Source organism: Rhipicephalus microplus, chromosome 8, assembly GCF_043290135.1.
Source record: "Rhipicephalus microplus isolate Deutch F79 chromosome 8, USDA_Rmic, whole genome shotgun sequence".
Classification (NCBI taxonomy): domain Eukaryota; kingdom Metazoa; phylum Arthropoda; class Arachnida; order Ixodida; family Ixodidae; genus Rhipicephalus; species Rhipicephalus microplus.
In genome coordinates, this window is record NC_134707.1 from 49,828,450 (window position 1) to 49,843,533 (window position 15,084).

Sequence of the window (15,084 nt, forward strand, 5' to 3'; positions counted from 1 at the left end):
TCGCAACGCCCCTGCCCCCTTTACGCGCGCAACTTTGGAAAGTAAGTAGTTTTTACAGTGAAGTATAGCGTGAGCTCGGCTTTCATTTTCGTCAAAAACCAGTTGTGCGATAACCCAGTACTGTATTTATTTATTTAAAACAAAATAGCACGTTGAGTCGAAATAACAAGATATACAGGGTTTAATTAGCGATAAGACAGGCTCGACTAAATAAATAAATGGGGCCGTATTGGCGCTTCTCTTGGAACGTCTCAGGGGGTCAGCCACCACCTCTGCGTCTCTGTGCTGATGCCTATGAACACAAAACCTTGTATGACGTCGCAAGCTGTTGTCTTTCCTGCTCCTGGTGATTCTATGAATGTTCTTTCCTCCTCTTACACTCGCAGCAAACCTCCACAGGTGCTCTATTCTGGTCTGGCTTCAAGCGCTGTCCCCATCCCATTGAATTCGACGCCGGCGAGGTGCGTATACATTGTTCTCGCTCTGTGCAAGACGTGTTTGCAGGTGGGGTCACTTTTACACAAGGTAAATTTTGTATTGGTATCGAGTGGTACTGCAGTGAATGTCCAATAAAACAAACACATCTATAGCGTGAAAATGGTTCACTTGTGTGAGCGAATTCGAAATAACAGTACGTTCGCAACGCTGCATCAATTAACAGGCTATTCCTGACTTCGTTATAACCGATAATTCGTTATATAGATAAGGTATGTAATAAGGCTTGTTGTCTAGAACATCGCTCATGATCCTAAAATGAAGAAGCACTGTCGGTCGCTCTTATGTTGAACAATAGCGAATCCATGTGCACTTGGAAGCCTTGAAAAAAAAACTGTTAATCTACTCTCAGGAACATAGCCCCTTTCAAATTTAGGGCCGAGGAGGGTGAGTTACTTGCAGCCCTTTTGACTGTGGGCTTGCAGGTAACTTAATAATGGTAGCAAGTGCGTGTACGCGCATAAACAAATCATAATAAAAGGGTCCCATGTTGTGTTCCGGTGTTTTTCATTCGAGACTGAAGTCTCCATTCATCCCACCTAGTAAAACACAATCTTGCTAAAGAGAACCTGCGTGCATTGAACGAACATGTTTCATAAACTCTATGTAACTTAACAACGCATTGTTCGTAGTTAGTTGGTACTCAATACTCACGAATAGTACGCGTCTTGGCTGTCTCATCCGGCTCTGTGGCCGGTTCTCTTTTGAAAGCTCTCGTGTTTGGTGTAGCTCTGAATCTAACAGGAGATTAGTTTTCGGAGAAATATATTTCAGGAACTGGCACACAAGATGCGGAACTAACGAAATTGAACGCACTGCCTTTCAACCGACTCTTCTGTTTAAGCAACTCCAGTTTCCTCGATTTCTGCTCGATGACAAAATGCGTGCTCCTTGACTGTAGTTGGTTTGAAATCTAACTGCCTAACAGAGCGATCCTTGTCTCGCAGAAGAATATTGTCCTCCTATGAACGTACTAGCGAAAGACCGACGTTGTATGTGTGTATAAATCCCGATTCAGGCGCGAATTATGAGACACTGTCAGCAAGTGCATCAAATTCACATGGGATGATTACAAGGCAGCCAGTACTACATTGCAAGAAATAAAATAAACGAATGGTTTGTTTTGAGTTGGGTTCAGTAATAATGACAATGTTTATTTAAACAGTTGAAAGCTTGCAAATAAACTGCTTGTATCTTTGCATAAAACAATTTCAATAGTAGGCGCAAAATACGTGCGAAATTCGTTTTTCTTAATTTCGTTTAAAGCAAAGAAATAAAATATTCTTGACGTTGGTCCTGCAACGCGGCACATCGAATGAACCTCGAACGTGGCAGGATCCCCGGGAACGTGATACTTTAGCTGCAGCAAACCCCAGTGAAATGAAGTTATATGAACACTAGCTGCCCACTGAAGAAGCCTCCATGATGTTCATACTGGGTGTCAAGGCATTTGAAAAAAGCCTTGTTTTTTTTTAGGCGTCTGCAAAGTTAATGTGTGCGATTGTACAGACCACCCCTTTAGGGGTTATTGTTCGCACGTGCATGAAATACGTGTGCAGGCTGGGAAGAAAGAAGTCGGGTTCAAGAATTAGAGGGCAGAACAGTGATCAACTGCCACTTGCTTGTCATATGCGCGTCGGTCGCAGGAGCTTCACATGGACTACATTGTCGCCGCAGCCAACCTGCGAGCAGCCGTCTACGGCATCCGAAACTGCACGGACCGACAAGAGATCGGCCGCATCCTCGAGCGCGTCAAGGTGCCCCTGTTCGTGCCGAAGTCGGGCGTGCAGATATCGGTGACTGAAAGTGACGCACCATCTAGGGCTGCAGGGCTTGATGGTACGTTTAAGTGTGGCCTCCAAGATTAGCTTCATGGCACCATTTACTGATCTCGGAAACCGTGCTTTAAGGAACGCATAGCAGGGTCTCAACACGCAAAGCCTTTAAAAACAGGCTCCAATAATTTTTTTTCAGGGTGTACTCAAGCTCGGCAATATATATTTTTTCAGTCCCTTGAAGGCTTGGCCTTTCATTGATGCAAAAACTTCGGCTGGAGCTTCCGTGTTAGTACCTGTTAAGTACTTATGCTATCATTAGTTTTATTTGTGGTCCTGTTGTTGCGAAGACACCATGTTTAAATAATGCGAATCACTTTCCTTACGTGTGCACGTAAGTGTTTTATACATATTTGCGGAGGTTTGTGGGTGCACTAGCATTTGCTTCAATAATGCAGAAGCTTCAGCACATTCTATCTTCACAACATTAGCTGTGTTGACTCGAAAAGCCACCGTGAGGCAGCTAGTCAGCGGCACGACAAGTGTGACACATTTCTTTCTCTTTCAAGCGCTCGAGCAGAAAACTAACCTAACTAGCCTAACCTAGCCTAACTTAACTAAGATAACCTAACTAACCTAACCTAGCCTAACCTAACCTAAATTTTTAAAAAAAATCCTGTACGTCTTGATTGCATCATGTTTAAGTTAATAGTTACATGAAGCATGCGATATTAGACCTTAAGTTCAGACAGAGGCCTAATAATGGCCGAGATAGCTAATGAAAATGAATCGAACAAGTTTATTGAAATATGGCGCGCTTCTCTCGTGAGCATCTGGAATTATCGCGGAACCTGCCGGAGCAGACCTCAACCTCCCGCCTCGTTATACGTTGCCTCCGTGAACTTTTTAGAGGGTGCTAGAAACAAAAAAAAATTAATCGAAGGACTACACCAGACCATACAAGCGCCGATGAGCGATGAGAAGCGATGAGCGAGTCGGAAAATCCTAGACTAGTAAGCATTAGGGTCATCTCCAGATGCCTTATACAGCTCCTCCAAGAAATCTCTTAAATATTGGAATTGAATTGAACTGTAGTACAAAACTGCTACCCCTTAACATGTACACTTGCAATGACCACTGGTAATGGCCACAAACTGCAACTACCATAATGGCTACAAAATCATTGTGATGGCCAGTTGGTTCTATGTTTCTTGCAAGACCCGGACCGGGCCACAAACATCGCCAAGGAGCTACCTCCGCCCTTCAAGCTGGTGGACGTTAGCATCATGCCGCAGGAGTTTGAGAAGGACGACGACACCAACTTTCACATGGACTTCATTGTGGCAGCGTCCAACCTTCGTGCGGCCAACTACGACATTCAACCGGCAGATCGGCACCACAGCAAGCTTATCGCGGGAAAGATCATTCCGGCCATTGCAACCACCACGTCTCTGGTCGCTGGTCTCGTCTGCCTTGAGCTCTACAAGGTAAAGTGCATTTGGATTAGTTGTAAGACACATATTGGTTTAGGTTTCTTTAGTTACTCATTGTAAGAAGCCCACTGATTAGAATTTCTTGGTTTAGAAACGAACTTTGTATAAAACGAGTCATGAAGGCGTTGATGTTATAGTGATCGCAAAGAAAACTCCAGTCACCGATATGACCCGACTAGTGGTGCAGATGAGTGGGCCGAGTGGTGGGTGAGAATTGGGGCATTGGTGGGTAGTGGGATGCGTATTCGGACTAAAAATGGAGAAGCAGAATCGAAGGGCTCGTTTTTTTCTCTACACACTATACGAGGGACAACAAACAATCAAACTAGGAAAAGTAATGAGGTCTTTGTTTGTACTATTGATGATATAAAGATGCAAAAATAAAGAGGACAAAAATACATCTTGGCACCTGCAGGACCCAACCTGAAACTATCGGAAAACCCATCGGATGCTCAACAAATTGAACTACAGCAACTGTCGTCTTCCCATTAGTTTTAAGGAGTATGTCTCTCCATTTATACCTGGGGGGGGGGGGGGTCTTGTTCAGCGTTGCTCGTAGCCATGATGGCGAGTGTGGAAGACTCATTTTTTAAACGTACTAGCAGAACAATGCACGTGCTGCGAATGGGTGAAAATTTGGTCATATTTCAATACATATATGCAATTATTTGCTAAAAATAGCTGTCCCAAAATTTCACTGCCATCATTGTTTGTAGGCTCTCATTAAGCTTGTTATGCCTAACAAAGCAAAATTATCCCTCGGATTAATCTTCATTCATTGACACAAGAAGTCACCGGAGTGGACGTTTCGACAAAAGGTCTTCTCTGCGTCATGATAGCAACTTTAGCGCGTGCATTTGTACGCAACCTACTCTCTTCCTTAACCACGAAACAGGGTGAAGGAAAGACAAGTGTGGAAACGGAGGTGCAGGGGATGAGTGATTAGAGGGAGGGAGAAAGAACGAAAAGATAAGACCAACGGTCGGTACATTAACCTTAGTGACACCCCAAGCTTCAGAATTTTTCGTCCTCTCAACATCTTCCTGATTTCGGTTGGTTGGTTGGCCACTCTGGGAAGCACATTGATTTGGGTTTTATTGTTTTTTCATTGTGAAATATCACTTGTGAAGTGTATATCCTAATTGGTTCTTATTGGGACGCGAGGTAGTCGATTAACGGGCAGAAAGAAGAAATGAACTGCATGACTGGTTTTTCGCAAGTCCCCATGTCTTCCAAAGTGACAGGTATCGGGCATGCTTGCACATGCGCAGAGGACTTTTTATTCATACTTGGTTTTCCATCCGGTTGTTCTCTCTCACTTGTTACTCGGCTGTTGTGTCAATGCCTGCATGCAAACTTTTTTTTTTACTGTAAACGGAAGGTATCAACTTCGTCCTTATTTCTTACTGCGTAACAATGCGTATTTTACAAATTGATATAAGTTAGCAAATATGATAAGGAGCTGTATACAGCGATATACGTTTTGCTTGAAACTTTTGCGCAGCTGGTACAGGGGCACAACAAGCTGGAGCTGTACCGAAACAGCTTCGTCAACCTGGCATTGCCATTCTTCGGATTCACAGAGCCGATTGCCGCGAAGAAGAGCACGGTGAGGAAGCAGTCTTTATATTAAGTCTCGTGATGCTATGCAGGTCCGAGTATTTAATTTAAAATATTTATACTCATCACCAGCTGTGCATCTATATTCTTCAGACATATGTATTGAAGGTACCTTTGTCTATGACGTTCTAGTAAAGTGAAATTGGGTCGATTCATTCCGTGTTTTGTGTCATCCTAATTATTAAGTACTCTTGCGTTTATAACTATACAGGATAGCTAAATAACAGTTACTGTATACATTTCCTATTGGCCACGTCGTTCTCAAGGAGAATAGTAATAAATCGGAATTTTCAGTGAAAATATAAAGATGTATCTAACATGAGACTTGTATTAACATATGAGCTAGATCACATGAGCGCAGCGCTTCGAGTGGATTTCAAGTTGATCAGTTCTTTCTTTAAGAGGACCCTGATATGGTCCTGATGATTTTGTACAAACACACTGATCCGGTAAAAAATAGCCCTAAAATTATTTGCAGATTGATTTAAATAGACACTAAAGTTATTGAACGAATCGGCTTAGATAAATTGAACTGTGAAAACTCTAATGGTGTTGCTTGTGCTTTCATACGTTCATTAATACAGCAGAAAATGAAGGTCAATGTTTCTTCGCTCAACAGTGAGCCGAAATCTCTAAAAGGTATCTTTTCGTATTTTAGTGCCATTTGCTCAATGAAATTTCCTAGACCTTGTAACAGCGGTATGTCTATTGCCTCTTTCAGTTCGATGTGCGCCATTTTCATCCACACATTTTCGTACGTTTTCTGCTTCACCAAGCGTCTTCTCGGGGAAGCGTGCATGGTATTTTTTTATTGTGAATTTGTGAATCACTAATGAAGGAAACATCTTTCTTTCTTCAGAGCTCACTCACGCTCTTTGCGTTGTAAAATTATAAAGATCTAAAGATCTAATTTTTTTACTCTTGGCCTACCATGTGGTAGATACCTGTGAAGTCGTTTCCTCTGTTGTAGACAGTTGTCATGCGGAAAAGCGTGCTCAGATAAGAGTGGGACGCGACACATTTCCCCAATTAATTGTGCATGCATGCACGTGCCGAGAAATGAGGAGTACAATGACTAACTACTGAAAAGTTTACTGAGACCCAATGAGAGCTGTCCGTGATGTTGCTGTGGCCATTCGAAAGAATCCATAGAAAAATCACAGCATATCCGCACGGAGTGGATGATGATGAGCGGGGTGAAGCGTGCGTCAGTCTATCCCCGTTTCCTTCCGTCCGGGCATCCATCCATCCCTGCATTCGTCCTTCCATGCGTCCATCCCTGAGTGCGTCCGTCCCTCTGTGCGTCCGTCCCTCTGTGCGTCCGTCCCTCTGTGCGTCCGTCCCTCTGTGCGTCCGTCCCTCTGTGCGTCCGTCCCTCTTTGCGTCCGTCCCTGCGTCCGTCCCTGCGTCCGTCCCTGCGTCCGTCCCTGCGTCCGTCCCTGCGTCCGTCCCTGCGTCCGTCCCTGCGTCCGTCCCTGCGTCCGTCCATGCGTCCGTCCATGCGTTCGTCCATGCGTTCGTCCATGCGTTCGTCCATGCGTTCGTCCATGCGTCTGTCCATCCATTCGTTCGTTCATCCGTCCGTGCATTCGTCCTTGCCTCTCTGTATGTTCATCCGTTCGTCCATCCGTCCGTCTGCTTGTCTGTCCGTCAGTGCATTCGTCTGTCCATCTAGGGAACACTCCAAGTACCGCCATCTCGCAGCTTTTCATCACATATATTTATCATGCAGAAGTACCGCTTTCCGGAGGACATTCCAAGGACTAAATGAGAGGTGCCTTCTTAATACTACGAGGACAACCACTGCGACTACTACTACTACTACTACTACTACTACTACTACTACCACCACCACTACTACTACTACTACTACTAATGCATACGCCGTAGACGCACGACCCACGGCTTAAGGAGCTTCGGCCCTAAAAAGCCACCCGCACCTTCCCACGGGGAGAAACTCGAGTAAATGCGTCGCAAAGTGGGGGGGGGGGGGTATCACGTGGGTGTTGAATAATTGTATATGCTCTGGGCATGCTTAATTCTTATTTCTTCATTATTATTCTTATTTATTGAATGTAGCAGAAGTGTTGCCTTCAACGAGTGGTGGTACACTGATGTGCGATCCAGTGCTTTACATATACGGGGTGGCCAGTGAACGGTTGTGCCGCGCGAGCATTCGGTTTTTACTAGGAGACGCTGCCTGCATCGACCTTGCGAAAGGAGAGAGGAAGGGTGGGAGTGAAGGTTGACACGAGACGCGAGCATGCGCACTGGGTGTGTAGACGACACTATCGACGCTAGATTTGCGAGTAGCTCCACATTAAAGAAAAAAAAACGTGTCCGAGATACAGTAGGCATTACGTATCAAAAATGCGGGCTCTGATGTAGCCCGTCAGAAAAGAATTTGAACTCATTTCATAGTATGAATGATCCTGCACCGAACTGCACGTAATAACTCTGTGTGTCGTGCTCGACTTAACGAGTGCAGAGTGACAGAGCACAAGAGGTAATAACAAGTCAACGCGCGCGTGTTTTGTTTATTTCACGCTCGGACAGATCAACGGCCGTGAGTACACGCTCTGGGACCACATCGAAGTTGAAGGCGAGCTCACGTTGCAACAATTTCTGGACTACTTCAAGGTGCGTGTCTTATGGAAGTACGCGTAGGTAGAAACGACGCAAAAAATTGGCGTCAGGCATCGCGGTTTTCAGAGCCGAGCACACCAAAACTCACTTGTGGCTCATGCCCACACGTGTGGTCATTTTTAGAAATTTCCGAAGGTGTATCATTCGTAAAATAAATCGACATGCACATGGTACAGACATCGTCACTTGCACTGTCACTTGCAGTGCCAATTTTTCGTGAGTGTAACACTCATAAAAAATCGCTGACCTCCGCTGGTATACCGACAATTGAATTCAATTGTCGCTACACCAGCGGAGGTCAGCTGATCAGGGAGATAATTGAAGCTGAAATTGTCAATAAGCTGGCAGATAACTGTATTTCTAAACCGTCAACGGCCCTTTTGTGTAAGGAGTTAGCCTATCTACGTCAAGAGCTGTGAATTCACAAAGTTCGTGCAGTCATGATATCTGAAAAGCGATACTGCCTATATGTAGGATCTTTTTTTTTTTTGGAATAAATTTTGTTGCCAGATAGCGCCTCTTTCGTCTATCACTGTCCGCGTTTTTTTTTTGTTTTTTTGTGCATGTGTGCGTTATAGAAAACAATGGTATGACGTACCAGCACGCCCAGAACGCTACGTTTATGCTGCCGTGCTTTTAGTATCTGTCATGTGTAGTTATGAAGACTGAGTTGTAGTGCAATTGACTTCTCTGTCTCGTGCGACTGTCTCAAAACTTTTCCAGAAATACGGTTATTGAGGTCGGCTTTTCGACTGCCTTCTTTCTGGTGCTTGCAGACTAAGTACGAGGTCGAGATTACCATGCTGTCTCACGGACTGTCCATGGTCTACTCGTTCACGTTGCCTCCACCAAAGCTCAGCGAACGCCTTGACCTTCCGTGAGTGTCGTTTCTGGCTTTAAAGGGGCCCAGCAGAACTTTTTGGGCATGTTCAGCAAACAATGATAATCGCTAGTTGAGGCTCTCCATAACCCGCGAACCGAATGATATAGCGGGTCAAGTGGCCATGTACTCAACATGAATTCTCAAAGTCGGCTATAATTGCTTTCTTTTGTCTCGAAAAGTGACTGTAGAAGCTCAAAAATGACTCATCAGAGCCGTTATAGCAGCCATTCGGTGATTTGAACATGTCGCAGTCGGTCATGCACCCACTATTGCACTGCAAAAGCAGCACATTGGAAGAAAAAAAAAAGAGCAAAAGTAGTTAAGGCCACGCATGTGCATGGTGGGCACCACTATAGTTTTTTTTACCTCCAGTGGCTCCCACTTTTTATTTTATCACTGGGCCTTCACGTTCGGCAATGATTTCAGGGATTATTTACAACTGAATTGTCAGTAATCTGACTTTGCAGAGTATTGAAGGCGCAAGGTACCGTAATTTCCTCTACCACTTGAGAAATAGAAAAAACCACGACAAACCCCGATTTAAAGGTAAACAACAAATATACGCCAGGGGTAATCAGAAAATGAACATAGGTAACTACTGTCATCAATCGGCAGTGTATTGAAGCATTATTTGATAAGCCAACAAGTGTTGCCACCCATTAGTGGCTTTAGACAGCACTAAATACCAGAGCCCGGCGATTCGACAACTTCAGCAGTGGATAAGTCAAGATCCCGACTTTGTACATTATAGTATGCTTATACATAAGTTACTACAGGATAGTAGACGAGTGTCGAAAGAACCGCCTGACTGCAGCTCCCTGTTCTACGAGAAGTTTATTTTTGAAATGTCCTGCAGTGAATATGCTTGAGAAATCGCTAAGTAGTGCGGATGGGTTTCTGAAATGTTTTCTTTCGCGGCTTGCTATACACCTGTACAAAATTGGCATAATGAAAATGGCGTGAGGGTTGTAGAGGCGAGAAAAAAGTCTTCAAAGGAAAAGTTTGATTTCTTGGGGACTAATAAAAGCTAGAGTGTCTGCTTTACATGTAAAACGCAGTTTTTTACAGCATGAACCTTACATCTGCAATATAGTGCCTGGGCTGGTTGATAAGTCTTCTCTTGGAACTGATTCACGTCATCATCGTAACCTTTTATGATCTGCATGATCGAGAACAGCCCTAGCAAAACTACTTTCTTTGAGGAAGTCCGATTTGTTCATCGGACATCGCGAGAAGCATAGTATTCAATTGTTCACACAGCTTCCCGAATATTCATGGCGCACTCTTATTTATTTATTTATTTATTGAAAATACCTTACAGGCCAGAAGGCATTGAGTAAGGGGGGTTACAGTGAAAAATCGCATGTAAATTTCAAAATAAAAACGGTACAATGTCGGTTAGTAATAACAAAAAAAAAATTAACAAAGCAATAAGTCAGCAATACGTAAACATGGCGATGAAGTATATAAGAACACTCCGTAACATAAAAACCCTCGGAAAAGAAGTAAAAGAACGTCAAGATGAAATATTAAGGAAATGCGTCTGAACTTTTTGCCGAAACGTGTTGGGGTTGCTATCAGAGGCGATATCGTCGGGAAGATCATTCCACATGCGGATGGCTTGTGGTAGTGCGGATGTGTTGAACGCGTTCGTGTTTCCAAAAATGCGAGTGAAGCTGAGATGGTTATGTAATCTGCGTGACGTGTAGAGCGGGCGTTGAAGGTGCAACGACGATGTTTTGTTACTGTAGACGTACTTATGAAATAGGCATAACAAGGACACGTGACGACGAACATTTAATGCTTGGAGGGAATGATGGAGTTTAAGCTGAGTCACACTGGAATTGATGTCATAGTTTCTAGAAATGTAACGGGTGGCTCTGTAACGGGTGGCTCTTACATTGGCAGCCATGCTACAAAGCTCAGAATTGCATTATCTTCAGGATGGTTATTCATAGCTGCATAATAAAACTTCCATTTATGAGATACACGGCAGCTAAACATCTTTTTTTTTTCATTTCTTGATTCATTTCGTTGAACCCTAGTGCGTTTATGTGCATTTGTTTGCTGATTTTTTTGTAGTCAGTTATTTTTCTTGTATAATGTAGGGTATAAAATACTAAGTATTTCAAGAGCCTTTTGGGGAGCACGTTCTTGTCTAAACTTAGAAAGTTGGAAGGTACATTAGCACGTCACAATAATTTGCAAGCATTGCTAATTACTGTGCGAAAAAAGAGATGTTCTAACCCAGCAAGAGAAAATTTACCGTATGTTGAACATTTGCCAGTGAAATTTCAGCTTGAGATTGAATCACTCACAAATGTTCACGGTACCATAACTTGTTCAGATACATTTAGACCATTCATTTTGATTGCAATGCAATCAGCTATGATTCCAGATTGTCGTATGCTAATTTCCTTTGCAGCTCTCTGATTTTAGTAAAATTCTGCTCTTCAAAAGGCACGTGGAGTACCTGTTATTTTCAAAACTTCACAATATACAAGAAAAGTAAATTGCAAAAGGGGAATCAGCCTATAAATACACGTAAACTCACCAAGTTTCTTAAAAACCACTCAAGAAATAGAAAAACAATTTTGAAGAACAGTATTATGTGTATTCTAGCTGCTGCGTAATTAGTTTTGACTTCAGCAACTGTTTTTTTTTCCTATGAACTCCACAAGGGGTTTTTGGGGGTAGCTTTCCTTTGGCCGATTCCCGAACTGACTTTCGGGGAAGGTTATTTTGCACCTCAAGTCGGTATGAACAAAAGTATACGTACTTTCAATCATTCTGCTCTCATCCCAGCATGAGTGAGGTGGTGGCCCAGGTGTCAAAGAAACCTATCGAGCCTCACGTGCGCAATCTGATATTCGAGCTCTTGTGCAACGACAAGAACGGCGAGGACATCGAGGACATGCCGCCCGTCCACTACCTGCTTCCCAAGTGAAGAACAGCCGCCTGTCAAGCCATGGCGCGTGGTATGTTCATGCGTTGACCAGAGCCTCGCGTATTCGAGCAGTGCCTGTGCATAGACTACCGTAGAGTTTCCTTACATCAGACCACGGAAATGATGAGTAGTACACGGATTAGCCTAGTATTCGTGTTTGCGTGACTCAAACGCGCTTGAGGCTTTCTTTATTGCCGTGTTTTGATTTTCGTTCTAATTAAAAAATGGACGGTTATAAACTACATGAGTCGATTTGAAATTGTAAGCCTGAGAGGTTAAAGTGAACTGCAACTTCTGAACATTTGCTGATTGCCGTTTTGTGACAAGGCAGCTTCAAGCTACGCAAACTCAAGCAGAGCCGGAAGAAAAAACATTAAACGAATCCGCGTAATACCCATCATTGCCATGCTCGCTGAAAATCGTGGCGATGCAGCTTCCATAGACCATAGCGCCACAATTTTCTTTAGTGTACTTAGAGGAGAACTCTATGGGGCTGACCACTCGTACCGCGACTGGCTAAATGTGGAAGTACCCTGTTATGAAGCCCAACAACGGGAGCTTTTGTATCGCGATTCGCAAGGAAAGCAGAGTTAAGAAAGATAGATAGACGACCGCCTGTTTGTAGCTCGAAGCCGCAAATAAATCCATGCAGGTTTCAATTCCATTCAATTCGACATTAATTAGCATTTTCCTTGCAACATATGTGGGAAAAAAAATGCAAGGATAACAGCATAAACCTGCCTTGTTAGCAGCTTGGTGAGACTCCAAACCCTTTCGTCGGCATCTATAATCAGCAGAGCACATATAAAAAGGCATCTGGGCATTGATTTGTATTCTTGAGTAAATCAGAAAAAAAATCAGTTCACTACATCTTAGATTCAGGATTACATAAATTGAATAAATAATAGAGCAAAAAGAGAAATTCAAAAACAGCGTACAGACACTCATTAAACAATGCACACATTGCCAAGCGGCTGTCAAATACTACAAAAAATAGCTTTAAAATGTCCCTGACAGGAAGCTTCCCGTGGCCGAAAATTGGTCCTATAATTTGAGAATCCAGTCTGGGACCAAAGCCATCACTGGCAGTCGCTGTATCCAATTAACGTAGCGCTAAATTGAGCTAGCAACTGGCAACGTGAGGGCGCGGTAAACGACAACATTAAGCGCATGGACACAATATATTACCATTCGGTTAGCGAAATACATAGTTGCGGAACAGTAGTGTGACCTCCCCGGAAAAGCCTTGTTCCCGGATCGGATTCTCACACGAAGATGCCTTTCTCGGTAACTATAAGGGTCCTTCTGTCGGATAAATCCGCATATACCTCCTTATGGCTAAGTGGTGCGGAGCTGCAACACATTGCAAAAAGGGGGCCTACACCTCTGCCCTAACCCTTCTGCCATCTTGCGAGATTCCGCAGAACTTCTATCCAAGGTAAGGCGTCGTGTCTTCGTGCGGGGCCAATGTGACCGTGCACTCGTCCGGATTCTCTGGACGCTTCCGCGTTGAGGGCTGCTCTCCCGCGTGCCGCACAAAAAGATGTGAAAATCATTGACTGTGGCCCCTCATTTCGTACTTCATTTTAACTGTTCGTCAGCACCCTGAGTTCAACTGCATGCGGCCACTCTGTTTGAAAAAAATATTAGCCACAAGCACGTCACGCTTACGGCTTCGAAAAGCACGACTTCAAAAAAAAAAAGGAAACACAGCGGTCTCAGAAACTTCCCTGGTTCTTACTCAGTGAAATCTAAGAAAGTAAGCCAATGCTTCTGTGACTATCTTTTGAGTTGCGAACTTTCAGTTTGAGGCATCTCTAGCGACCTCTTTTAACAAATCTATCTATCTATCTATCTGGGCTAGAACAATAACAATACTACTGAAATCAGAATCAAATCAGCTAGTCCAGGTTCATTTTTTAAAGGGTGCGCAAATGAAACACAGCACAAATGAGACACAGCACAAAACTAAGAAATAAAACATAAAGGACACAGGACGCCGTATGCAACATCGCATGGCCTGATAATAACTCGACGTCGAGTGGCATTTAATAGATGCGAAGGAGCTTATGGTCGATCTCAATCCTGTGTGTGTGTAACCCCACTACTGAGCATGTGCAGCAGCTGGCCCAAGCACTGCCAGAACCAGTTTTCGCGCTAGTGCTTTCAGGCCTGGGTAAGGGGCTAAGTAGAACACTGTGGCCTTTCCTTCTTACACTCTTTGGGCAAATATGTGATGGCGTCGGGGAACAAGATTTAGCAGACTCGCGATGAACTCACGTGGCGTGCTCCAAGAAGTGTTCCGGTCGAGTAACAGCAATGAAAACTACAGTGAATGTATGGTGTGCTACACTTGTGAGCACGCATGAACATCCGGCCAGGTGTCTTGATGAACGGAACTTTTATAGGTCAACCCATCCGCTGCTTTTCATGCTAATCATGGTTTTCTTTAAATGGGAGATGGTGTACTTTTTTTTCTATTGTGTGCTGTGTGTATTTATTCTGCGCACTTTTATGATGAATATTAGAGCGATATATAGAAAGTCCTGTATACAGATATGTGTATTGACAATCCGGGTCAACAATCCAAAAGCTTCCCAATTAAGAACTGCTTTGTTTGCGAATGTTGAATTTTAATCGCCAATTTTTAGTGCGCGTGGTAGAATCTCTATAAATTCGGAACATTGCTTCAAAAGTCATATTGTAGTATCCGTGCCTTGCTACCGTGTCCGAAGTCATTCATGCGCGAATATTTGTCTTTTACTTTTCAGTCAACAAACACGACAGTGAAGCCTTGTCAGCATGGCATCTTCATCGGGTGACAAGGTTGAACTCATTGTGGCCCACGTACTCAATTTGATTTAACACAACGAACAAATTTACCTTCTACTAGTTCACTGTGTTCTGTTTCTATTTGTGCCACTTGAAATATTACCGCCTACCATGAAGACATGATGAGCCAAGAAAAGGAATATTGATAGGTATTGCCTGTTGGGACTAGAGGAAATCAGATTGAATCAGTGGACGAATGGGTGTTAGGGGCAACGTGGTCGAAAACAAAACCTTCGCATGCTGTGAGAATGCCGCGCATTTTATGGTAATTAAGAGTAATCGACGAGATTCTTAGAGAAGCCGAATGAGTGAGAGGCTAAGTTTGGTGGGCAGATTGCTACTGCTCAAAAAAATATGTGGCTTCATTGGAAACATTGCAGGGCGCATACAATA

The 15,084-nt window shown here is 43.6% G+C and overlaps 1 protein-coding gene across 1 annotated transcript in view; it reads left to right on the forward strand.

Moving 5' to 3' along the window:
- LOC119165407 (ubiquitin-like modifier-activating enzyme 1) overlaps positions 1-15,084 on the forward strand; it is a 68,673-nt gene that overhangs the window by 41,238 nt on the left and 12,351 nt on the right. The window contains exons 18-24 of the mRNA XM_075871764.1: positions 387-461; positions 2,142-2,334; positions 3,489-3,757; positions 5,268-5,372; positions 7,940-8,023; positions 8,806-8,906; positions 11,718-11,890. Coding sequence (XP_075727879.1) covers positions 387-461; positions 2,142-2,334; positions 3,489-3,757; positions 5,268-5,372; positions 7,940-8,023; positions 8,806-8,906; positions 11,718-11,859 — 969 coding nt within the window. The 3' untranslated portion in view covers positions 11,860-11,890. The remainder of the gene's footprint in view (positions 1-386; positions 462-2,141; positions 2,335-3,488; positions 3,758-5,267; positions 5,373-7,939; positions 8,024-8,805; positions 8,907-11,717; positions 11,891-15,084) is intronic.